Source organism: Emys orbicularis, chromosome 1 (assembly GCF_028017835.1).
Source record: "Emys orbicularis isolate rEmyOrb1 chromosome 1, rEmyOrb1.hap1, whole genome shotgun sequence".
NCBI classification, from domain to species: Eukaryota; Metazoa; Chordata; order Testudines; family Emydidae; genus Emys; species Emys orbicularis.
In genome coordinates this window covers 325,292,837-325,318,643 of record NC_088683.1, presented here as the reverse complement: position 1 = coordinate 325,318,643, position 25,807 = coordinate 325,292,837, and the positions used below count along the sequence as shown (strand labels likewise).

At 42.3% G+C, this 25,807-nt stretch overlaps 1 protein-coding gene across 2 annotated transcripts in view; it reads left to right on the top strand.

Annotated features, from left to right (window-relative positions):
* CDK8 (cyclin dependent kinase 8) overlaps positions 1–24,267 on the top strand; it is a 171,986-nt gene extending 147,719 nt beyond the window's left edge. The window contains exons 10-13 of one of the 2 annotated variants that reach the window (XM_065410045.1): positions 16,994–17,091; positions 18,558–18,636; positions 18,756–18,911; positions 24,083–24,267. In XM_065410045.1, coding sequence (XP_065266117.1) covers positions 16,994–17,091; positions 18,558–18,636; positions 18,756–18,911; positions 24,083–24,208 — 459 coding nt within the window. In that variant the 3' untranslated portion in view covers positions 24,209–24,267. Of the gene's footprint in view, positions 1–16,993; positions 17,092–18,557; positions 18,637–18,752; positions 18,912–24,082 lie in introns of both variants that reach the window. The other variant, XM_065410036.1, reaches the window with a different exon arrangement.
* The last annotated feature ends 1,540 nt before the right edge of the window (positions 24,268–25,807 follow it).

The following is a 25,807-nucleotide window of genomic DNA, read 5'->3' as shown; positions in this document are numbered from 1 at the left end:
ACTGTAGTGATTCTGGCACCTTAGAGACTAACAAATTTATTATAGCATAAGCTTTCGTGGGCTACAGCCCACTTCTTTGGATGCATAAGTGGGCTGTAGCCCATGAAAGCTTATGCTATAATAAATTTGTTAGTCTCTAAAGTGCCACAAGTACTCCTGTTCTTTTTGCGGATACAGACTAACACGGCTGCTTCTCTGAAACCTGTAGTGATTCTATTATTCATTTTCATATTTAATTCAATAACCTCAATTTTTTAATTTATCTGAAGCTGCTGCATTTCCAGTCTGCTGCAGGGGTCTTGCTACAAAATGTAGGTCAAGCTTGAGACCCTGTAGTATAGGTCTTGATAATAAGCACTTTTAGTATCCCACACAATAAGACAATGGATCACTTTGGTTCAGAGCAAATTAGCTTCATTGAAGAGGGGTGAATGGTCTAGCCAATTTGGTCTGAAAACTTCTCCTTTGTTTTCCAAATCTTGAAGGCCTGGAGATTCATTTTTCTGTTCAGTGGAGACAGCCAGTCACAAAGTAATCATGGATAGGATGTGCTAACAAAATGTTTTATATTTGTCCTCCCTCTCCTCCCCCCATGGTATCACTATAGGGCAGCAGTTGTTTGGATACCTTAACTGTGTATTTCTTACCTCTAATAATGTTTTTGGATTTCCACCCCAAAAGAAGGGGTTAAATCAGGGTGCAAGATCAGGGATATCCATATTAATTCCACCAGAGCTTTTGGGACAACCCCCAGGGGGAAGATTGAGTCTGAAATTCTTCTTCGAGTAGTGTCCCTATGGGTGCTCCACTGTTGGTGTGCTTGCGTTCCTGCACTGCTGATCGGGGAACTTTGGTAGCAGTGTCCGCTAGGACCCGCACATGCGCTGTCTCTCCTCATGCCTCGCCACAAGGCTAGTCAGCATGCGTGGGCTAACCCCACTCAGCAGTCCATTAACGACTATTATCTCAGCCTTACTTTTGTAGCCTAGAGCTTAGTTTTTAGTAGGAGTTATTGCAGTGTGTCTTCTTTTCTCAAAAATAAATAAATAAATAAATCTATACATACAAAGAGATTTTATTTGTTTTTCTTCCTGCCCTTTCTTGTTGGGGGGCCCTTCCCCCCAACAGGGTATGCCCAGGTCTCTGGGCTTCAAGAAGTGCCTCTCATGCAACAAGGCTATCCCTGTCACAGACACGTATTCACGGTGCTTTCGTTGCCTCGGGAAGGACATGTCCCTCAAAAGTGTGCTCTTTGTCAGTAGCTTAGACCTCGGTCTTGCAAGGACAGAGCTCAGGCAGAAGATTATATTCATGGAGGCAGCCCTCACACCCTTTCTGGACCCGCAACAAGAGTCACCAAGCAGATGTGAGTCTTCCCCACACCCCTCAACATCCAAGGGCTATGGGGTGATGACATCAGCTGCTGATGTCTCTCATAAATCAGAAAAGAGATCTGGAAGTCCCCAGAGTGAGCCACAAGCTAGCCACAAACAATCCCCAGCATGGTTGGTATCCTCGGTACTGTCTGCACCAGGACAGATCAAGCGCGGTACCCATGGCTCAAGACAGTCTACAACGGCAGGTACCATTGACACATCTCCAGATCCAATGGGCATGGGCACCGAGTCAACAGCGCCGAGGGAGGAGGACAGGAGCAAGCACTTGAAAGCGCTATCAGTACCGACACCCCCATCTGGCACATGAACATCTGGTGTGGGCAAGATGTCCATCCTCCTTGGCACCACCAGTGGCACTGAGCCAGTCAGCACGGCTGCAATTCCAGCAATCAAGGGACCTCCGTATAACTGGCGTGCCAGAGTCTCCTCTCCTCGGTACCAGGACCTCTGCACCAAGTCTTTGTCCAGCACAAGAGTCTTCCCCGCTGCCTTGCCACTCTCCCCTGCTCTCTAGTGCAGACTCAGATAGCGAACCAGAGGACGGAGTATCTCAGTACTCCTCCCACATTCCCTACAGTGCCAGATATTAACAGGGCCCCGGGGCATATCCTCATATGGCCCCACCACCGTTATCCTGGTACGGTCAACCATGGGCACCATCACCGGGCTCTATGCCACCACCAGTGGCCCATACTGGGACCCCTGGTTTCTACATACTGCCCCCATGCCTCTCGGGCTTCTAGCCCCACTTGAGAACCCTGAGACATACTCCCTCGGCCACGGTGTCCAGGGCTTCAGAACCTCCAAGAGAAATCCTGGAGGAGCATAAGAGCAATGTCGAGGAAGAGGCGACCCCAAAGACCATATCCTTTTCCGTCTCAATGAGGCTGTCATGCCTCTCCCACCATCCCTGGCTGATTATTTTTGCTTCTTCCAGGATCTCGCAAGGAGAGTTGCAGACTCTCTCCAGCTACTGCTGGAAAAAGTCAAGGACACACACCACAAGCTCCTTGACATCCTCCATTCATCTTCCTTCTCAAAAGTTGCCCTTCCTATTAATGAGGCTCTCCTCAATCCTGCGAAAACAAGATGGTGTACCCCCAGCATTGGTCACACTGACATGCAAGCGGGCGAACAAAGAGTATTATGTCCCGGCAAGAGAGAGAATTCTTCTCCCACCCAACTCATTGTGATGGATGCTATAAATTCATTGTTTTAATGTAATTTAGATGGAATGTGAAGATGTGACTTCTCACTTCTTAGCTAATGGTTGCTGATAAAGGCCTTAGGCCTTACAATATGGCTACAGGAAAAGGCCTTATCCTTACAACATGTTGGTTGAAGTGCTGCTAGATAACTCCCCGAAACTGCTACAAACAACCACCGCTTCCCACCCATTTGGCCACCGGCTGGCAGCGTTCTGCAGCACCTGGGAGCACACAACATCAGACCGATGGGTCTTAGAGATTGTTTGCAAAGGGTACTCTACCCGTTTTACCTCCCCGCCCCCTCCACAACACCCTTCCCTGACTCTCTTCAGACACCCTTCTCACAAGAGTTTACTACAACAAGAGGTAGATAGTCTCCTCATTAGGAGCCATAGAACCAGTACCTCAACAGCTATGAAGCATAGGGTTCTACTCTTGCTATTTCCTAATATTCAAGAGGAAGGGAGGTTGGAGACCCATATGAGACCTCACAGCTCTCAACAAGTTTGTAAAAGCTCAAAATTCAAGATGGTCATCTCAGCAATGATCATTACAGCATTGGAACAGGGAGACTGGTTTTCGGCCCTCAATCTTTAGGATGCCTACTTCCGTATCTCAGTTCTACTGACTCTCAGGTGATTTCTCAGATTCACTCTTGGACAAGACAACTACCAATACAGGGTGTTCCACATCTGGCTATCATTGGCCCCAAGAGTAATTTCCAAGGTTCTCTCTGGTGGCCGCCCACTTACACTCCCAAGGGGTCATGATCTATCCTTATCTGGACTATTGCCTCCTCAGAACCCGGTCTCTCCAAGAGGCTCACCGGGTCACCAAAGCTGCAATGTATTTGCTTTTAGAACTGGGCCTACAGATCAATGCCCAGAAATCACTCCTCGCTCCAGTACGGCACCTGGAATTCATAGGCTCCGACCTTGACTCTTTACAGGCCAGAGCTCTCCTACCTCAACACAGATTCCTCTCTCTGGCTACACTCACAGAGACCATTCAAAAGAGCCCACAAATATCAGTCAGAAACAGCCTACAACTCTTGGGGCACATGGCAGCAGGCACAATGGTAATACCTCATACCAGGCTTCACATGTGGTGCCTTCATATGTGGTTCAGCTCAGTTTACAGACCAAACAGGGACGGACTAGACAAACCCCTGTCACTACCCACAAGGGTCAAAATCTCCCTAGACTGGTGGAGAGACCCAACCAACATTTGCAAAGGGATCCCCTTCTCACAAAACCCCCCGTTGTTGCTTCTCACCACTGATGCATCGTTCAGAGGGTGGGGTGCACGTCTAAATGGTCTCCCTCAGAGAGATCCCTTCACATCAACCTCTTCGAGCTAAGAGCAGTCAGGAATGCCTGTGCCCACTTCCTCCCACTAATAAAAGGATCACACATGAAAGTCCTAACAGACAACATAGCCTAAATCGACAGCAGCTTGGTCACCTTCCCGCTTCATGTAAGCAATGAGACTGTGGAATTGGTGCATCTCCCACGACGTCACACTGTCAGTAGCCTACCTCCCAGGCACACAGAACTCGATAGCAGACAGTCTCAGTTGCAGATTCCTACATGACCACGAGTGGGACTAGACCCAGTAGTACTTCACAATCTATTCAAGTGGTGGGGGACACCAACCACAGCCTTGTTTGCAACTTACCTGAACAAGAAATGTCCATGCTACTGTTCCAGAGTGGGGATAGGACAACATTTCATAGGCAATCCTCTCCTCCTCCCCTGGGACGGGGACCTTCTTTACGCCTTTCCTCCTTTTCCCCTACTATCAAAAGTCCTGCTGAAAATAAAAAGAGACAGAGCACACATCATTCTGATTGCTCCTGCTTGGCTGAGACAGACCTAGTATCCTTACCTGTCACAGCTCGCGAAGTGCCCACCGATCTCTCTTCCAGTTCCACCATACCACCTTTCGCAGAACAGAGGACATACCCTACATCCCAACCTGGCAATTCTCCACCTCAGTGCATGACTGCTCCTCAGTTCAAACACTTGGAAAGCTCCTCTTTGATGGAGGCGCAAGGGGCATTACTACACAGTAGGAAATCCTTGACACAACATACTTACCTACAAAAATGGTCCAGGTTTTGGTTTTGATGTACATCCCAACAAATCTCCCAGACTTCCACAAATCTTAGATTGGCCCTAAAAAGATCTAGGGTGTCTCTAAGCTTTCTGAGTCCACCTAGTGGCTATAACAGCCTTCTACCATCCAGTAGATGGATACTCAGTGCTGTTGCACCCAAACACCAGAAGATTCCACAAGGGTATAGTTAACCTCTTCCCACAACTTCGGCTTCCTACGCCCACATGGGACTTAAACCTGGTACTGAAAGGACTGACTAGGCCTCCCTTCAAACCCATGGCCACCTGTTCACTTACATATCTCCCAATTAAAACTGCCTTCCTGGTAGCGATTACTTCAGCCAGGAGAATAGGAGAAATAGCGGCTCTGATGGCACATCCCCCCACACAGTATTCTTTCCAGAGAAGGTTACGCTCAGCAGGAGCGGCGCCAAGGTTTTTGCTGCCCTAGGCGGCAGCACTCCTCCTCTGAGCATTTGGCAGCGGGGGTCCTTCCGCTCTGCGTCTTTGGGGCACTTCGGCGGCGGGTCCCGGAGCGAGTGAAGGACCCGCCGCCGAAGTGCCCCGAAGACGCGGAGCGGAAGGACCCCCGCCGCCGAATTGCCACCGAGGATGGCAAAATGCCGTCCCCCAAATCCTGCCGCCCTAGGTGACTGCCTAGGGTTGCCTAGTGGAAGCGCCAGCCAGCCCTGACGCTCAGACCACATTCAAAATTCATTTGTAAAATAACCTCCCTGTTTCACGTGATTTAATTGATTAATTTTCTAGCCTTCTATCCCAAGCCTCACTGAGACAACAGAAAGGCTATATTATATACTCTAGATTTCAGAAGAGCCCTAGCCTTCTACCTTTACAAGATGAAGGTCTTCAGGAAGTCCCTCAGGTTTTTCATCTTTGTTGTGGAATGATCCAAGGGCTCAGCAGTATCAGCCCAAAGACTTTCCAAGTGGATCTCGAATTGTATCAGACAATGTTACCAACTTCGCAATATGACACCTCCAAATACTATTAGTACACACTTCACAAGGTTGATCTCCTCATCCATTGTCTTCTTCAGGAATGTCCCTATCTGTAGAGCAGCAATGTGGGTGTCAGTCCACACTTTTACAGAACATTGTGATCACTGGAGACTCCGCCTCCAATGCCATCTTCAGCTCCACAGCACTGTCATCTGTAACTGACCCGACTCCAAAGTTCCAGCCCTCTAGAAGGGATACTGCTTGGGAGTCACCTACAGTGGAGCACCCATAGGGACACTACTAGAAGAAAAAGTTACTCGCCTTGTGCAGTAACGATGGTTCTTTGAGATATGTCTCCCTGTGGGTGCTCCACAACCCACTGTCAGTGACTCTATGGTAGAGAAGTCAAGTATCAGAGGGGTAGCCGTGTTAGTCTGAATCTGTAAAAAGCAACAGAGGGTCCTGTGGCACCTTTAAGACTAACAGAAGTATTGGGAGCATAAGCTTTCGTGGGTAAGAACCTCACTTCTTCAGATGCAAGTCTCGAGGTTCTTACCCACGAAAGCTTATGCTCCCAATACTTCTGTTAGTCTTAAAGGTGCCACAGGACCCTCTGTTGCTTTCTATGGTAGAGAAGGAATTGAGGGGGCTTAGCCTGCATGCGCTGACTAGTCTCGTGGTGCAGTACGAGGAGAAACCGCCCGTGTGTGGGCCTTACAAACACTGCTACCGAAGTTCTCAGATCAGCAGCACAGGGACCCAAGTATACCTGCAGTGGACACACATCTCAAAAAACCATCGTTACTGCATAAGGTGAGTAACTTCTTCCCAGCACCAGTGAATTTCTGGGTTCTATGATGCTCCCAGCAACACTTTTTTCCAATTTTCATAAATGGGGCAAATTTTCATAGGCTCTCTGATTTCTCAAGAGTCTCTTCCCCTTTTCACATGCTGATCCTTACACACACACACGCTCCCTCCCTCCCTCCCCCCATGCAGAACTTATCGGGGGCTTATCTAACAACTTCTTCCCATGTTGTCTATTATCTCTTTTTTTATAATTTATTTCTATTTTCTTTCTTTCCCTGAGTTTCCCTTGTGTCTCTATGGTCTTGAGACAGTGCACCCAGCCACTCTACTCCTAATATGCTAAACTGCAGAGTCCCTTCTGGAGTTAGGTGGAACCTCATTTTCCTCCCCAGATACAATGCAGCTAGGCTCTGTGCTGACAGGATGACCTCACAGTAGAAAGCTCTCTTTCCTTTCTCCCAGGGTTAGACAATTTTTACTCTTATTTTTTACTAATAGATACTTCTGCACTCCCTGAGTGGAACAGAAAATGTGTGAGTTTCAATCTCTTCTCTGTCGTGATAGTTGTATAGTTATTCAGCTCTGAATTTCCACTGTTTTTTTCTATTTTCTCCTGCCAGTTTGTGATCCAGTGTGCTTAGAACTCATCAGCATCTTATTGGTAGCCCCATAATCTAATCACCATAATGCTATGCCAGGATGTTGTTTTGTTTAGCTTTTGCTGTGAGATGCCATTCAGCGTATCGGCTCTCCCTCTTTCCTTTTCCGGTGCCCGAGTCAGTGTAAGAACAGTTCCATTCAAACTGATACTTCACTAAAGCCACGTGCAGTCCGTGAAGAACTGCTTATGAATCTCATGCTGCAAGTTGAGTATATAACTATTTTAAAGACTTCCATCAGTGACTAGGTGTGACTGGAATTTAGTAAACCATTATGTCAGTTATGCACAAAAGAAATAGTTGGCTTTGCAGTGCTAACAGGAGTAAAGAGCAATTGAAAAAACCAATTTGTCACTAAAATAAACCAAATACAGGGAGTAGACGTGGAGTTAGAAGGTTCCATTTTTATATAGTCACTTTTCAAAGTAGATTCACACCTGTTTATAAAAGCAACAATTGGTTGGAAAATACAGCAGTCCAGTTACTGAGTGACGTAAGTAATGAGAGCCCATTGCCTTGTGCGCCTTTCTTTGTATGGCTTCACCATTCAATAAAGCATTAAGTTCCAAATTTTTATCTTTATCTTCTAAGCTTGCTATGGGATTTGCCTAGGTATGTGAAGGATCATCTCATTCTACACAACTTCCCCTGTCACAGCTACATTTCACTATATTAATGGAACTGTCAGAGAAGGTGAAACTCTCATGTGTGGAAAGCAGGGTTCTTGGTGTATGGCACTTGGTCTTGAAACTACCACATATTTCACCGCTTTTAGACTGAGTGGAAACCCCACTACTTTGACCTACTCTTCTCACAATAAAAGAAGAAAATATTGTGTGAGAGCTGGAGAAAATGAAAGAATTTCTAGGCCTTGTCTAGAAATGTTGCGTCAGAGTAACTGTAGTTAGTTTGCCTTTAAAGGGCCTTGTGTCCACTCACAACTTGTTTTTAAACCAAATTATTTGGCATCTTACATTGCAGTAAGTAATCCTTGGAATGGAAGCAACTCTACTTCACATTGAGTTTGTTTGCTTTAATGTTTGTGTGGACGCATTCCTAGCTACTCCACTTCTGGCAGTCGTCCAACTACTATACCCCACACTGCATTGCTTCACAGCTGGATGAGCTTGTCTCTGTGCCCTCCACTTTTCTGGGGTCAGCTTGACTGGATGTCACCTCTCGGTTTAAAGGGTGGCAAGCAGCCAGTAGTACCCCTTTTCCATACCAGTATTCAATAGTAATGACTTCGCACACCAGAGTATCCATATCCATTATAACAGCCATGCTCCCCCTTCCCCATGGTTCTCTGTAAACCCTTGCAGTTCTGGACTTGATTGCTGTCTTTGGAAGAGCTGCATGTCTAGTCCCATCTGTAGAAGAGTCACTGGAATACTGACATCTACAAGATACTATTAGAGCAAATAAAGAAGAGGGGGCTCTCCTGGAGATGTCCCAATGCCTAGTCAAAACAAAGGAGCTCTGGCAAAAGTACCTAAGCACAAGGGACCTCTGGAAACGCTCCCACTACCTGCCCATATTCTGAGGATCTTGACTGTGTTTTGCAAGGAATGCCATCACCAAACCTGAGAATTATGTGGTGGATAGTTATCCACAAAAGACCCCAGACAAAACAGCAAGCATCCAAGACAACATGGCAAGCACCCCAAATCCTGCCACAAGCCTGGACCCCAGGTTTGCCATGGGCTCCAACCAGAAGATGATTTATCAGGGCAGCCAAGAACTATGAAACAGCAGATTTGGACATTATATGAGAACCTCATGTGGACACACTGAAGGGGAAAAAATCTCTACCAGCAGCCAGACTGAAATTGCTGCAAAGGGGAGCTCTACCAGCAAATATTGTGTTCTGTCTTATGACACAACTGCATTGGGTGATTTAAACTACTTTTTCTTTCCTGACACCATACTTGACAGAGCTAGGAATCTTCTTCTACCTACTTGGCATTTAACATCTCCCTCCCCAGCATGCTCAAAATGGTATCTAAACTGGAGACGTATGGCTGTTAAGTTTTCTTTCTCTACAGTATGAAATCCTGCAACCACTAGCCACACTTACCACCTCCATACCACCCTTCTCAAGCTGCTTCCCATTCCCTCTCCCTTCCTCCCATTCACCCCTAGTTCAAAAAGTCAGCACCAGAGGACCTAAAAAAAAAAAAAAAATAATCAAACACATTGGAAGGCAAGCATTATTTTAGAGGCAGATCCAGAAAGAGGAAAAAATAATAGAAAAGGTACATTGGCTCATTTTCATCATTGCATTCAGTTTTAGTAAAGTTGAGATTTCTTGAGGTATTTGGCCCAAAATAGGTGATAGAGACATTTCAGAAGGGATAAGACATTAAAAAGCATTTGGCTTTTAGAACAGCTAGTCCAGAACTTTTTTAACTTTGAAGTGTACTTTACGTAGGTGTTATGAAAGAGAACTTAAGGCAAAGATAGTAGTTAGTCTTGTCATGCACCACACTGGAAGGCACAGAAGCTCTCTCAGGATTGCCCATATATCTAGTGTTTCTGATCCACTCCTGCCCCAGGTGTGAGATAAATAGGAGTGTTGGTAAATAGGAATGTTGTGTATCTTCCTGGTTTGCCCATTGCTTCAGGATTTGCCTCAGGGTTACATCTTCCAACATGAGGATAAGCCTGCAAGGTTGCACATGGAATAACTAGTTGGCTGACTGCTGCTCCCATTCACCCATCCCTGTAGCCCTCCACCTACCTGAAACCAGCACAGGCAACCAACTATCCTCACACCTACTCAAACTAGCACAGTTACTCAACCTTTGTTATAGAGGGCCTATAGTAGAGGGAAGTAATTTGACAAAACAATTTACCATTTCAAAGAGAACCTCTGCATGGGAGGAGAAGATGGAAATGACATTCCAAAATTGTGGAAAAGAAACATTTGATCATTGTTGGCCTGGAGACTAGAATTGGCGCAATAAGTACTTGTGCTTTTTCTGAGTTTCCTTAGCACCTGTAATGCCATGGTGCTCACAAAGAGGGGAGATATCACCCACAGAGAAGGTGACAAATCTTTGAATGGGGGGGTAGGGAGAAGAAGCAAGAGAGGATCTGTTCCAGGAACTATTCAATTCATCCCAAAAGAGGACTATGAAGGCAGAGTTGTGGAGGGATGGTTTTCTTGGCGCATTCTCTTAGGATCAAAAGAGAACACATGGCCCTGGAAAGGGACATGATGCAGACCATTCAGGGCCGGCTCCAGGCACCAGTGGAGCAAGCTCGTGCTTGGGGCAGCAGATTCCAAGGGGCGGCATTCCATCTAATCCTTTTTTTTTTTTTTGCGCTTCACCGCTTTGGCGGCCCCTGCAGGATTTTTCTTTTTGGTTTGCTGCTCCCGCTGCCCAGTAGGGGGCGGAGGAGGAGAGCGCCTTGCAGCAAGCCGGGAGGGCAGTCCGCGTCCTTCCCTGCCTGCCGACTGGAGCAGTGCGGAGCCCTCCCGGCAGGAGGCGCCCGCGGAGGGGGCCGCGTGGCAGCGCCCCGCTTAAGGAAGCCCTGGGGGCCCCCTTCTCTCTCTCCCCCCACTAGCCGGGGTGCGCACTCCGCTGCCCGGGGTCTGCAGGGCCGGGAGTCCCCCTGCACCCACGCTCCCGCAGCCCTGCAGGTATTTTTTTTGTTTTTTCTTTCCTTCACCGCTCCGGCCGGCCAGTTTGTGTTCCCTCCCCCCCCCTTGCTGCTCCGGCGGGCCGGTTTGTTCTTCCCCCCCACCTCCCATCCGGCCGGGGGCAGGTTTGTTTCCCTCCCCCCTTCGCCGCTCCGGCCGGGGGCAGGTTTGTTTTCCTCCTCCCCTCTCCCCCCCCTTTGCTGCTCCGGCGGGCCCGGCGTTTTTTGCTTGGGGCGGCAAAAAAGCCAGAGCCGGCCCTGAGACCATGTTCAGGCAAACACCTGCGATGGAGCACCTTTTGTTACAAAGGTCAAGAATTGCACCCTAACCGTCCAAAATCCTCTAAAATGAGTTCAGTCAACCTAATTATAGGCCATTCCCTCAACAATCAACCCCAGGAGATGGAGGAAGAGAACCCTTTTGAGATCATCACCTACAGCACTCCTTGACCATGCCTCCATTCCATTGGTCTTAAGTTTGCAGTACATTCTTGTTTAATTGTTTTTGTTTTTATTCAAGATGCAGTTTACTTGTGTTTTTTGTTAACCTAGTGAATTCATTTTGGCTGAAAAATTACATGGAGGTACATCTCCATCCATAAATGGCATAGTATCCCTCATACTGTCAATTCCTAATAAAAACAAACACACATTTCCTTGGTTCCAGTACATTCATTACCATCAAATTGATTTAAATCATGATTTAAATCACTAGTCAGGAAGACTCGATTTAATCCTGGATTTCTACATAAAAGTGCATTCTTGTTGGTTGTTAGAACCTTAATACATATTCTTCAAACTCAGAGATAGATGTAGGTTTCATTTTTAGAAGGTACACACTATACATTTTTAAAGTGATTTATTTTGAAAATTTTTCAGATTAGTTTTACAGTTATATCAGAAAATGAATAATTGTTTGGTTATTTATTTTACAAAAGGTAATTGAAGCAGATATTTATAAAGTCATTGGGAGGTGAACTATCTCCAATTCAACAGGTTAATCATTAATATTTGGAGGATTTTGCTGTATTAGGAGAAGAACATCACCAGACAGACATTTAAATTGTTTTATTTAACTAAAACAACAACGTTATGTATTCTGGATTTTTTTCTTCAACAGCAACCATAAAATACTTTAACAAACAAGCATATGAATTTTTGAATTTAGTTAAACATTCAAGTTTTTTTAAATCAGGTTTGTTTTTGTTAAAATTGCTTTTAACTAAAACAGTTAATTGAAATGTTTTAAAAAACAAAAAAAATTAAATCAACTATGTCAGCCAGGTCAACATGAGAAACTTAAAATATTGGCTTCTGCAACTAACTCAGTAGTCTTCACCTTCATTTCCTGTTTGTTCATAATCTGGAAAAGAAAAACAAGCTTTCCTGCTTTTTCAGGTCCCAAACAATTTCTCGAATTTGGAATGAATTAGTCCAAAGGAAGAAAATATTCTTTCTACACCGGCAGAAGAAGCTACTGCTGTTAAATGTGAAATTATCACTTCAACAGTCTCTGAATCTGGTTCACTGGTGTGACTTTCTTTAAAACATCATCAGCAAACATATTTCTTGAATGGTTCACCCTTAACTCTGAAGTTTATTATAGTTGGTATTATGGAGGGATGATTGCTGGATGTCCATAGCCGCTAACTCCTCTTCAGCAGTTAAGGTTTGACCTGGTACCGAGTATTGAGAATATTTGCAAGAAAATAAGCTGGAGATAGTGCTTGTCCCATTCATTTTTTTAATGCTTGTAATTTAACTCTGTCATTGCATATTTCTCTTTTTAAGATCTCACTAAGTTCCTTCCAAATTTCAACAGCGTCAGCAATAAAACAGCTATTTCCCTGCATTTTGTTCAAGGCTACAGAAATAGTTTTCAGGGTACTCAGTATGTGTTCAACATTTCTCTTAAGCCCAATGTTGAGAACTTTGACTATGACAGTGCCATCTATTTTTTCACCATTTTGTTCACAAACTGTCATCAGATTTGGCCAGTTCTTGATATAGTGCTCAAAACAGTCCACTACTGACTTCCATCGCACGTCTTGTGGCAGAGTTAGCTTGGTTCCTCCCACTTTTTTCAGAGCAGCTGCTGCAAAGTGGTTGTTACAGAAGTATTTTGCAATTTCAACAACATTAGCCTTTCTTTCTGGAACACTGAAGTCTTTGGTTAGGAGGTGCATCAAATGAGCACCACAACCGTATGTTATTAGCTTGGGACTCTCTTCTAAATAATTTCTTCTCATCTTGGATACATTTGCAGCATTGTCTGTGACCAAGCTGCATACTAGATATTTGAATTTTTTTTTCACAGTTTATCGCTTTTACTGCTACTTCTAGTAAGTATTCTGCTGTGTGCGCATTTCCTGATGTATCAACTGTTTCTGTAAGGAAGACATCCCCTTCTTCTGTTGTCACACAAGCACATACAAGAAGATCATTGTGGATATTGCTAGACCTTGTGCACACTGCTCAATTTCTCTTTCATACACTTTATCCAGCAATTTGCCTGTGACATCTGCTCTGTTGGGTGGACTGTATCCTGGTCTTAATGACTGAACCATGTTAATGAAGCGTGGGTTCTCAGTCATACGGAAAGGAGAGTTTGTTGCATAAACAAACCAGGCAATTTTTTCATCAAGTACCTCTTTTTGAAATCTGCTGGTTCTTATCACAAACTTATCTATAGCTGTTTCTGGATGATGGAGATTTTTTTTTTTCTTTTTGCTACAGGTGATATACTGCGGCTATGTGACATACATGATGTGATTGAAACACTATCATTGGCAGATAACTATGAAACTATAGAAAATGATGGTGATCTTGAAGGTGGATAGTCTTCAGAATCCTGTATTTTGAGGATGCATTCTCCTAAACAAAAATAAGTCAATGCAGTTTAATTATGATTAGCATACTGCTCATTTAGTATTACTCATTGCATTCACTGACACTCAGTACTACTTTATAGGTGAAATTGTAAAAGGAAGATCTGCCTATTTCAGCTATTTATTTTTTATCACAACTGCATCTAAAATGATAGTACCATAGACTAACTATATTTTTTGCTCAAACATGAGAATTCAAGAATAGTCCAGAAGGAAGACAGGCAGTCCTTAAGAAAGAAGTATGAAATAAAGTTTACCAACCCAAAGATCCTGCATGTTTAGACATGTTTCTTTCATCATCTTCAACACAGCTTCTTCCTGAGAAGGAACACTTCTCATGATGTTGTTTCATTCCGGCAACCAGGCCTTGCATTTCTTTGTTGCAGTTTGCATTTTGCACGCATGCCTGTCTTATCCAGAGGTAGAGGAACTTAATTAAAATATTCCCAAACTGGGTCTCTTTTATGGCCTGCTGCCATTAATGGTTTTCCCTTCTAGTGAGAGAATGGTATGGTAGATCTCAAATCAATGAAGGCTACACTCAGAAAGACCTCAAGACTTCTGGAATATGCTGCTCAAACAGTTTCACTTTTGTTTTTACTGCCTGTCCCACCCTTCACATTTATCTCCAGACTTCTTCTCCTTGTCCAGATCTATTCCGCCCCCAACAATCATTGAACTTTTTGAAACTTTGCACTTTTAGCGAGAGGTAAGGAATTGACTCTATGTACACAAATTTGCAGAGGGACAATAGGGTTGAGGTCTGTTATTTCTCACCTCTATATATTATTTATTTAAAACATTTTTGCTGTTAACAAGCATGTTATCTCTGGAGACACAAATCCACAGTTTGAGAACTGCAAAACTAAGCATCTCTGGTGGTATCTTCTAGACTGAGTACTGAGTCCCATTGGGTAGATAGAAAGATTAACCTAAATAATCTATACAGAAGCCCATGGAACCCCATAAGATTGGGCCCCTAATCCATGAACTATTGGAACTAATTTACAAAAACTTTTCTTAAACATTACATGAATTTATTGTCTCATACTATAGAATTTGAATTTATAATCCCTATTCCATGATGAGATATCTTTGAGCTATAAGGTATCTTAATTAAAACTATCTTTAGATAGGTTTTTCCTCAAAAAGCATTTTATCAAAAAAATCCGATTTAAATAAAAAAAATCTGATTTTTTTTTTTAAATCATGAATTTTTATCCACCCTGCTCAGCAGTGTGTCCTCCATGCTGCCTGACAGCAATTCGAAAATAGCACTGACAACATTAATGGATGCCAGCAGAGAAATACAGGGAGTTTTGTTAATTTGACCCACCCCCAAATTTCCTGCATTTTCCAGTAGGCATCCACCTACTGAAAAATCATCCTGCTGAAGAGGCATCCACAACAAGAAAAATCACATAGCATGGATCTTTGTGGTGGAACAGTGCACCATGGGATATCTACCCAGAATACTGAGCAAATAGTGCAGAGCTGTGTGGATATAATGAATAACAGATAGAGGCATCTTAGGCTGACATGACAGAGTGGTGTGGATGCACTTCAGTTTGATGTAGTTAAATTGTTGCACTCACAGCGAACAAACTAATGCGATGTAACATCCCTGTGTCAACAGGGCCCTAATGTGTTCACTTCCGAATTTGAAATGGGCTGAGGATGCCATAGTGATGAATGCAGTATTAATGCCCAGACAGCTTCTGCAACATTACTGTGTTCCTCTCATAAAATCAAGCTGATTGAGTTTAAGAGCAGTACCACACTTGGATATTTTAAGGGTTAGATCAATTATTCCAACTTGGACTGAATTTACACCTAAAGAGTTTCTGTATCTCTTCCTATACATTTGAGATTATGTAACAGTCATCTTTAAGACCAGTTTCTGCCTGCTGGCTAATCATTCCCTCAGAGCACATAACTTTATTTCACTATGATTAGGACAGTCTTGTTTTTCCCCTCCCCTCAATATATACTGTTTAGGATTTTGTACTGCTACCCATTATGTAAGTATCTGAATGCCTTCTACGTAAAATAGATTGACAATAGCAAAATCCGTAGAGGACTTCTTGGAGACACTTGCTCTACTATCTTTTCTGGTTATAGAAAGCTCTCCTTGGGTTAGTGCTGTTTTGACTGGGGGGAAAGGGAAAGAGAAGGAGATAAGTGGGTTAGTTTTTAAAGTTATTCTGGTTATGATGGAAAAACTATATAAAAGGGGAAGGTTTTGTAGTATTTCCTGAAAGTGGTCAGGTTAAATTTCTCTGATTTCCTCTGGAAATATTCTTATACTTTGCTTTGTCCTTGGTGCTCTCATGCTTTGTGATCTGCATTGTCCCAGAGGAGCATCACTTTCTTGGTGGCATTGGATGAAATATGGTCTGTAATGCAGCTGATACTCGATCTGTTAGTTAGTATGAAGATTAAGACAGTGACCTTCAACTGGCTATGGAAGTGGACTCACACCCAGTGGAGGGACTAGAGCACAGGCTTGATGTGCTCATGGAGGAGGCAGACAGTGCATTTTGTACCTGCTGGAGCCTTTCCATTGATTTCACTTATGGTTTGAGATCAATAAATAAAGTAAGATCTAAGATTTTGCTCATCTCCCTCCTCTGAATGCCATTCAGACATTTAAAATACAGTGAGTCTACTATCCTCATAATTAGTACATGCACATTGGATTCCACTATTTGTGAATTACTTGGGCAGGTGGAGTTTCCTATCCCATCTAGACATGCATTACATTATGATTGCCACTTTCTGTGGTGGGTATTCAATGGTGCTATATAAATAGTACTGATAATGGGGCTGTAGTAAATGTGGGGTCTTGGTCAGAATATTGGTTGACTATAAATCAAATGAAAATTCCTGAAAGATCATTTCTTCCAAGTAAATGTGCATGTCAGTGTGACATAAAAACTCAGTTAATGTGTGTGAATCAATTTTAAAATAAAGCTTCTTCACAAAGAAAGGACAGACTAGCAAAACTATAGTATATTGATTTATTGGGGCAGGGGGAAGTTTCGAGGATTTTGTTGGTAGAGCACTTATGGCAAAGCTAATTATCTGAGTGAGTTTTAAGTTTTATAGGTAGAAACAAGTGGTTATTCAATAACAAATTCAATTAATATTTAAAACATGAGGGGAAAATATGGTTCATATTTGCCATTAGTGATTGGGATCTAGAAATTACATCATATGGGTGGCAGTTTGTCATGTCAGAATACAGTGGGACAAAGGCTTTCATTAATAGTTTTCATAATACTGAACTTTTTTTTAAAACTCTGCTTAGCTTCAGAAATTGCTTACTATGGACCCAATAAAGAGAATTACCTCAGAACAGGCTATGCAGGATCCTTATTTCTTAGAAGATCCACTTCCCACATCTGAGTAAGTGGTCAGTTTATTAATCCATTAGCATATTCAGATATTTTTTAGTGTATGCTCTTTGTTTACTGCTTACTATAAATACATACCTGTGTGTGTGAATAATGAATTAAATACTTACTGTCTGACAAGCAAAGAAAAAGCTATACTAACTAAAATGCCATTTGAGGTTTTTAAAATTAAGTAGCATTCCTATTAATCTCTTGCTTTATGAAACTTTGATCCTGTTAGTCGCAGCACTAATCCTGTTATTCACTGACAGGTTGATTATGCATGCTACAGATCTTTGTGGACAACTGCTAAGTGCCTGCAGGTCCAGTTCTCTGTTCTAGAATGCTGATGACATTTACTAATTAGTTTACATTTTTCCATCTTACCCTTTGTTGTAAATTCAGGGGATGGGGGGGAGGGAAATAGTACAGGCTCTCTGTACTTTCATACTTCACAGCCTAAATCCATTTTCTGTAGACACACTTTCTTTTCAACTGCACAGGGAGATTCTAAACATAAGAAAGCTTACAGACAAAAAGTGTGAACAGTCTATGATAAAGCATCCTAAGATGGCCTGCCAGTGCTTGAGTGGCCTTGTTTTAGAAAGGCCAGTTCACATGCTGCATATCATTCCTTTTTTTCATTATTAAGGGAAGAATTTATAAAATGTGTTATGTATATTTATAACAGTTAATTAAAATGAAATTAATTCAGCTCAGCTTAGTGAAATATTTATAACGGCTCCTGACCTGTCTTTATATTCTAGTGCTGTCATGCAAGTGGTTTGGTTTTGCAGAAACTGCTCTTAGGTCAATATTCTTTTCCCTCAACCTTACATTGGCAGCATTTTAATACAAAATTAATAGCATGTTCGCAGGTACAGAGGCTAGTTATAAATAAAGGTATATCCATATGATTATGAGTGGAGAAATCTTAGCTTGGGTTAGCAGTAACAAATTCATTCATGTATGTCCATGAGTCTAAGGTGAGAGACCACATACCTCCAAAAGCTTCCAGGTCTTGTCACAGTTAATGTTTTTTTTATTTGGTAATGGAGTTTTTAACCATCTGGACCACAATTATTGATGACCTTTATTTAGTTCAACATTTTATGAATTTCTGTATAACTGGATGAAGAGACCTACATTGTGCACTTATAGAGGAATTGACTCTGGTATCTAACAGGACTCTTCCATCTCTCCAACTCCAGTCTGGTCACCATATTACCCAGAAACACTGACAAATTGGTGGGAGTTGGGAGGAGAAGAATAGAAATGACCAAAAGCTTAAAACAAATACATGTGAATACCCAGGCTAAGTAAATGATGTTATTAAGAAGGGGTAAACTACTTGACAGATATATTAGGCTGTGGCTCAGGAAATTTGAAACTAGACTGGACAAAATACTAGATCTTCATCTACGACTAACCTCTCTGATTCTAGGCAGATATACAAAGACTGCTAATTTGTTTTTGCAGTGTTTTTGCAGGTTGTCAGATCCCTTACCCAAAACGAGAATTTTTAACAGAAGAAGAACCCGATGATAAAGGAGACAAAGTAAGTATTAAAATACAGTGTCGTCTTGTCTCATTGAGCTTTACCTCAGTATTTCACATTTGCTGCTCTTGTACTGCTTCTGAGTTGAAATTTTTCTTTGTGTTTAACCAATTGAGAAGAACCAGCAGCAGCAGCAGGGCAATAACCATACTAATGGAACTGGTCATCCAGGGAACCAAGACAACAGTCATACACAGGGACCCCCATTGAAAAAAGTGAGAGTTGTTCCTCCTACCACTACCTCAGGTGGACTTATTATGACCTCAGACTATCAGGTATCTCAACTTCAATTTTCCATATATTCTATATTTGGCTCTTGTGTATTGTAACTTAGAAGAAACTACTTATAGTGCAACTCTACTTTAAAAATGATTTTGTATAATGGCATGGTGGGGTTCCGTATTTATTGTATCTCAGCTTCTTTCAGATCAAGTGCGCTCAGTTTAAAAAAATAAGATTTTTTTTTTCTAACTATCAATCCTGCAACTTCAACTTCTGAGGCGAGTCAAGTTAGGAGTGGCAAGGAAACAATAACTTGTTGTGATTATTATTATTATTTATTTATTATTTATTAGTATTACCTTAGTACCTAGAAGCCCTAGTCACGGAGCAGGACCCCATTGTGGTAGGCACGGTGCAAACACAGAACAAAAGGATGGTCCCTGGTTCAGAGAGCCAATTATAAAACAAGAGACAACAGATGGATACAGACAGATCAGGGAATATAAGAAAATAATGAGACAATATTAGTTAGCATGATATAGGGAGTGGTCTCTGGACAAGAGCGTCCTAACTCTTGTCAAGTTGGAAAAGAAGAGTTTCAAGGAGGGTTTGAAGAAGGATAATATGGGGCAGCATGGGAGGAAGTATGAAGGTGCATGTCTGGAAATTTAACAAGCGGGCTAGGGAGGCAGGAGCTGACATCTCAATAGTGAACAACAGATGATAGCTAGGGTGGGATGGGCAGTGAAGAGCCTTGAAAGTAAAGAAAAGCAGTTTGTTTTGTGATAGAGAAGAGGGAGGAGCCAGTGGAGGGATGCAAAGGGGGGTGGGATGATGTGGTCAAAGTGACAGGCTAGGAAAATGATTTGAAGCAGCATTCTGGATACGACTTGGGCAAAGTTGCATTTGCTGGAGAAAAGGACATTGCAGTAGTTGAGATGTGAGATGAGAGCCTGGAAGTGAGTTTTAGCTGTGTGGATGGATTAAAAAAAGGCCATACCTTAGAGAAGCGATGCAGAAAAATTGGCTAGATTTAAACATAGGTGAGGACCTAGAGAGAGGTCATAGTCAAAGCTGATGCCCTGATTATGGGTCTGAGTTATAGGCAGGATGGATGGTGGTGTTGTCCACAGTGATTGACAAACGAGGTAACACGCAGGGCTTGCGGGGGAAGATTAAGAGCTCTGTTTTAGCCATGTTGAGCTGAGCTGAAGTCCAGCAATAGACAGAGCTTTTAATTTGGACAAAAGTAGACCTTTCTGAAGTAGAGAGGTAGATCTGTGAGTCATCAGTGTAGAGATGGTGGTTGGATTTGTGTTTGTGGATGAGATTACCCAGAGATAAGACATAGAGGAAGAAGAGAAAGGGACCAAGGTGAGAGTCTTTGGAGTAGTGGAACAGCTACAGAAAGTTGGAGGGAAGATGTAGAGGATTTTTCAAAGGACATGCTGAAGGAGCGATTAGAGAAATAGGAGAGGACAGAGTCATGGATGCCAAGTGAGGACAAGATTTCAAGAAAAAGAGCATGCTCAACAGTGTCACAGGTGGCTGACCAGGATGGAGTACTGATTTTGAGTTTTGCCTAGAGAATAGGTCATTAGAGACTTGGAGAGTCTAGTTTCAGTGGACTGCAAGGGTACGTCTATACTTACCTCCGGGTCTGGCGGTAAGCAATCGATCTTCTGGGATCGATTTATCGCGTCTTGTCTAGACGCGATAAATCGATCCCGGATCGATCCCGGAAGTGCTCACCGTCGACGCCGGTACTCCTGCTCCGCGAGAGGAGTACGCGGAGTCGACGGGGAAGCCTGCCTGCTGCATGTGGACCCGCGGTAAGTTCGAACTAAGATAGTTAGACTTCAGCTACGTGAATAACGTAGCTGAAGTTGCGTATCTTCGTTTGAAGTGGGGGGTTAGTGTGGACCAGCCCCTAGAGGCAGAAGCTGAATTGGAAGGGGTTTAAGATGGAATAGGTGCAGAGGAACTCCAGACAGTGATTGTAGACAGGGAAAGGGAGATGGGTGGTTAGTTGGAGAGGCCAGTGGGGTCAATGGTGGGTTTTTCAAAATGAGGGACTAAAGCATGTTTATATTGTGAAAGATATAACAACACTTTCCTCAAGTGAGAAGTTAGATCCTCTGTCTCTGTAAGATAGCTGCTGTCAGTTTGCTTGCCATACCCCCTGTGTACTACTTTATAAAACAAGAATGAAAGTCCAATAACTTTGAAATAATTGACTTTTAAAACTGGTTCTTGGGATCATTGACTAGATGCACTCAGGTAGCCCAGTGGTATGGCCCTGATCCTCATAAAGCCTATAGTTTTTCCCCTGGCTCTGCACACATAAAGGTATAAGAACCTAAAAACATAAAGGCAGGTCATTTTGCAGGAGCTGCATGTCATGAGCTCCATAGCCAAATGACCCCAAATTTTCTTCACTAACTCTACCCCAGGACTTCAGCTAGAGTATCAATTTTCAGGTCCATTTCACTATGCATGTGGGTTTTAAAGCACTTTGAATAATCAGTTCTAAACAGAAAGCTCTGTTCAACCTTAACCACTGTGCAGCAAGGGCTGCCTCAGAATGTAACTATAATAGTCTCTCCCTCAGTGGAGTGTGGATTCACAAAATATTTTCCAACACGAGGGTTGATCCCTCTTAAACCTGCAGGCAGCTAAGTCAGTTGCTGTCCAGAGATTGTTTTGGCATCATTTCTGCTGACTCCTTTCTGCCTGAGTCTCTGAAGAAGGCAGATGCAGCAGAACCTCTTGTCTCTCTTCCATGCTGACTGACATAGCTAAGGAAAAGAGGTGTAGGGCTTGTGTGTTGGGGCAGGGGATCTCCACTTGCTTGCACTATTCACATGCTATTCACCCCACTTCACAGTGGCAGCTGACCTGAGAGCATGGGAATCAGAGCAAACCCAAGCTACCTCTCCTGTGAGCATGGATTGAAGTCTACAAGCTGGGAAATCAGGGGGCTCTGAATCACCCTCCGTGTACGCAGGGATTGCTTAGGGAGTCCACCTGTCACCCTCATCTAGGTTGAGGAAAGCTGTGCTCCTTCCTCAGCTTTCTCACTCCACTAACATCCCTCCCAGGCTTACTGCCTGAGCGGGCAGTGTTTTTCAACAAGGGCCATATAGGGCTATTTTTGCATGGAGTAGTGGTAACTGCCCCTTCACTGTCTCAGCAGCTCTTGCAAGTGCTTTGGCTCCTCCTGACTGCTTACCTTTTTGCCATGCCTTTGAAAGGCATAATGTTTGACTTTAAGAAATTCAGTCTATTTTCCCCAGACTTTTAAGAAGGCAAGGATGATATTGCACTCATGAGTTTACATATAGTAAATAAGGCAGATGGAAAGAACCCACATGAGCTTGACAGCACTGAGGCCAAAGCAATTAAATGCCACCTACTGATGGGGACACATCTCTCTGAATCTCCCCCTAAGATTCTTCAACCCAAGGAGGAAGGAGAAAAATTTAAAATACACCATTGTTTTGACCAAACACCTGTCCCTTGGTTCTCTCATACTGTTACATCTGAGCCCTCTGAGGGAAATAACCATCCCTTGAGGAGGTTTACTAAGACATCCCCTCAGCAGCTAGATCCTTTGTTTAATCTCCCTGAAGCAAGCTGGCCTATAAATTCTCCCCCTATGCAACCTTTTCTGTCATGCATAAAAGCAATTAGGTAAGGATTTTTACAGGTATATAGACTGCCATGTCCCTTGGTTTCAGACGTTTCAACTTGCACATTTAATGTGACAACACTGAAATGAATTGGAGCAGTCCTGTCCCCGGAGGATGTAACAAACTTTTGTCTTATGAGGAGAGGGTTAGTGGTGTTTGGAGGTAGAGCGGGCTGGGTTGTTTGGGATTTTAACTTTTGTTTTTAAAAGTCACTTGTTGCTCTACATGATGTGAATGCACTGAGTCATCTTGTAATTGGCCACATAAAATAAATAAGCAACATTTTTCAGTAGTCAGGTTGTGGAAGCCTATTAACTATATTACAAATAAAACATTAATGGCTAATTTTAAACTTCAAAGTTTTTTTTCAGTTTCCTGCATACTTGAGGCACATTTTTCCAAAAAGTACACCCAGAGATTTTTTGCACTATTAAACATATCCTTTATTTATTATACAGAACTGGATCATATGATGGCTGATCTGTTACTCTGACACGTCTCATTAAGTGCGTAGTGTGTCTCTCAAGAGTGAAGATAAATGTCATAACAGCTCAGCCATCATGTGAGCTATGATGTACAGCAATGCTAATTTATTCCTGCTGGCTGGAAGTACTGTTAGAACGATTTCTTTTCCCCTCCACATCACACACCTAGAGAGTGATTCAGTCCCTTAAATGCATGTGTGGAGAGTAGCCACCTACCTTGCTTTATAAAGGTCATCCCTTTATTTTTATTTCCCCAATATGTAGCCATCTCAACACATTTATTGAATCTAACTTAACTTCTGATCTAAATGAAGACTCATGAAAAGGAAGAGTTTAAGTGTTTAAGCTAAAGAAATAAATCCCACATCAATTACAGCTTTTTAAACTGTAACGATTAAACAAATACGTCTCTTTTTTTTTTTTGTATCCCACATTTGGTCCTGGGCAGGTTATACGGGTACAAGATTTTGGCTTCTTTGTGAGCTCTTTGGGGCAGGGACTATCTCTTCTTGACTGTCTAGAAAACGCCTACCTTATAGTGAATGCTCCAATAAACCAAAATTAATCTCATATGCAAAGGTCTCCCAGAGAAATTTCCTTGAATTATCATTGATATTAAATACACAACAAACCTTCCAAATATGTGCTCTTGGAGGGGGAAGAAAACCCCAATGGAGAGCACCTAGGATATTTTTGGCTGTACGTTTTTTTAAACACACTGATGTACCACAGTGGTAAGCATAAGATGTCTGGATAGTTGAAGTGGCATTGGTGATATGAATTCAGAAGGAACAGTTAAGAATGGGTAACAAACAGCATTACTTGTTACTAGCTCTCAATCAAATATTCCTGGTGCTCATATGCTTAGTTACTGTAATCAAAATAAGTAGAACACTGTAAATACAAGTGATTGATATACTGTGCTGTAGTCCCTGTTAATTATTGCCCCACACAGCACAGAGACCTCAAAAAATTAATGGGTATTGTATTTGTATTATAAATGCATCCACCGTAGGAATCAATTCTCTTCTCCTTCATGGTTTCCAGCGTTCCAATCCCCATGCTGCCTATCCCAACCCTGGACCAAGCACATCACAGCCACAGAGCAGCATGGGATATTCAACTACCTCCCAGCAGCCTCCACAGTACTCACATCAGACACACCGGTACTGAGCTGCACCTGAATAATGTCAATGCACTGTTGCTAATGCTGTAGGACTGGTCATGCAGCTGTCTGCCTGGAACCTGGCTTCGGCCACAAGAATGTACTGTACAACCACACCTTCAAAATGTCTGATAGCCACGTTCCACCACTTTTCACAGAATGGAGTAGTGGCTCCCAAATTGTACCTGTTTTTGGGTTAGACTTGAAAAGAAAGTGCTAGCACAGTTTGTGTTGTGGATATGCTACTTCCATAGTTTACTTGACATGGTTCAGACTGACCAATGCATTTTTTTCAGTGACAGTCTGTAGCAGTTGAAGCTGTGAAATGTGCTAGGGGCAAGCATTTTTTTTATTGTATGTGGTGAATTCTCTTGATGTAACAACATTATCTGACCAATAGTACACAAAATCCTTTAACTGGTACTTGAAGCATACAGTATATGTTAACATGGCAAAAAAGCAAAATAACCATGACTCTAATTGAGATAATTTTGATATACATTTATTTTTAGTGACTTTTGTGCGTTGGTTCATTTTCCACATTGATCAATGTTTTATGACCAACAAAATTGCTACAATAAGATTTTTTAAGAAAATGAAAACATTTGCATTTTTCCAGCAGATTACAAGCCTCCCAAAGATTAATTTCCAACATATAGATTTGTTTTTGTTTTTAAATCTATGACTTGACTGGTATTAAAGCTGCTATTCGATAGTAAAATAAGTATGTTGTCATTGATATAAACATGTTTGGTTCAGCAAACAAACTGAAATGATTGTCATAGACAGTGTTTTATTTTTCCTATTAGTGTTGCTGATTTGTGAGCATGCTTTGGGATTAAAAAAGCATGAATGATATTTCCTTAAAAGGTGCGGCATCCATTCAGATATTTCGTCATGATTTTTGAGAGATGGATTGGTGTAGTGGATTTTAAATTTTGTTCAGTTAATTATTTTTAAAATATTTTTGCACGTTATTAGGGATGCCCTTATTACAGCAAAGGATGAGGTGTTAGGAGAGCCTTAGAATTTGAGGAAAAACTATAACATACAATGTACTGTATCAAACTATTTTACATGAATGACGCAAGTATTCTGAATAAAAAACTGAACATTGTTAAAAACAAGGTGTTATGTAATAAATTTATTTTTCATAAATCTGCATATGAACTTTGCTTGTATTCCTTTTTATCCACAGACATGAAATACATTAATGCACTAACATCCATATAGGCATTGTCTGAATAATCAGTTCAGTTTCTTAATTCAACAGTAATTTCTATTGCAAGTAGGGAGGTTTCTCTTAACTGCTGCATGTCATCTATTTAAGTATTACAAGAACTACTATAATCCTCTTACTGATAACCTTTTTATAACAGTGTGCAGATAATCAGCTATGCTGTACTGAGTTACAAAATATTAATTACATTTTATAGATGATGCAACTGGTCCTACACAGAATCTAGAGATACTAGTATCTATAAAACCACATCTAAGGTTTTCCTTAATCATTTGTCATGTTGGTATCTAATCCCACAATGCTATTTCATGGGGCCAGCATCCCCCTCTGCATACACCACTTTTTTCTACGGGTTAAAGCGTTCAGT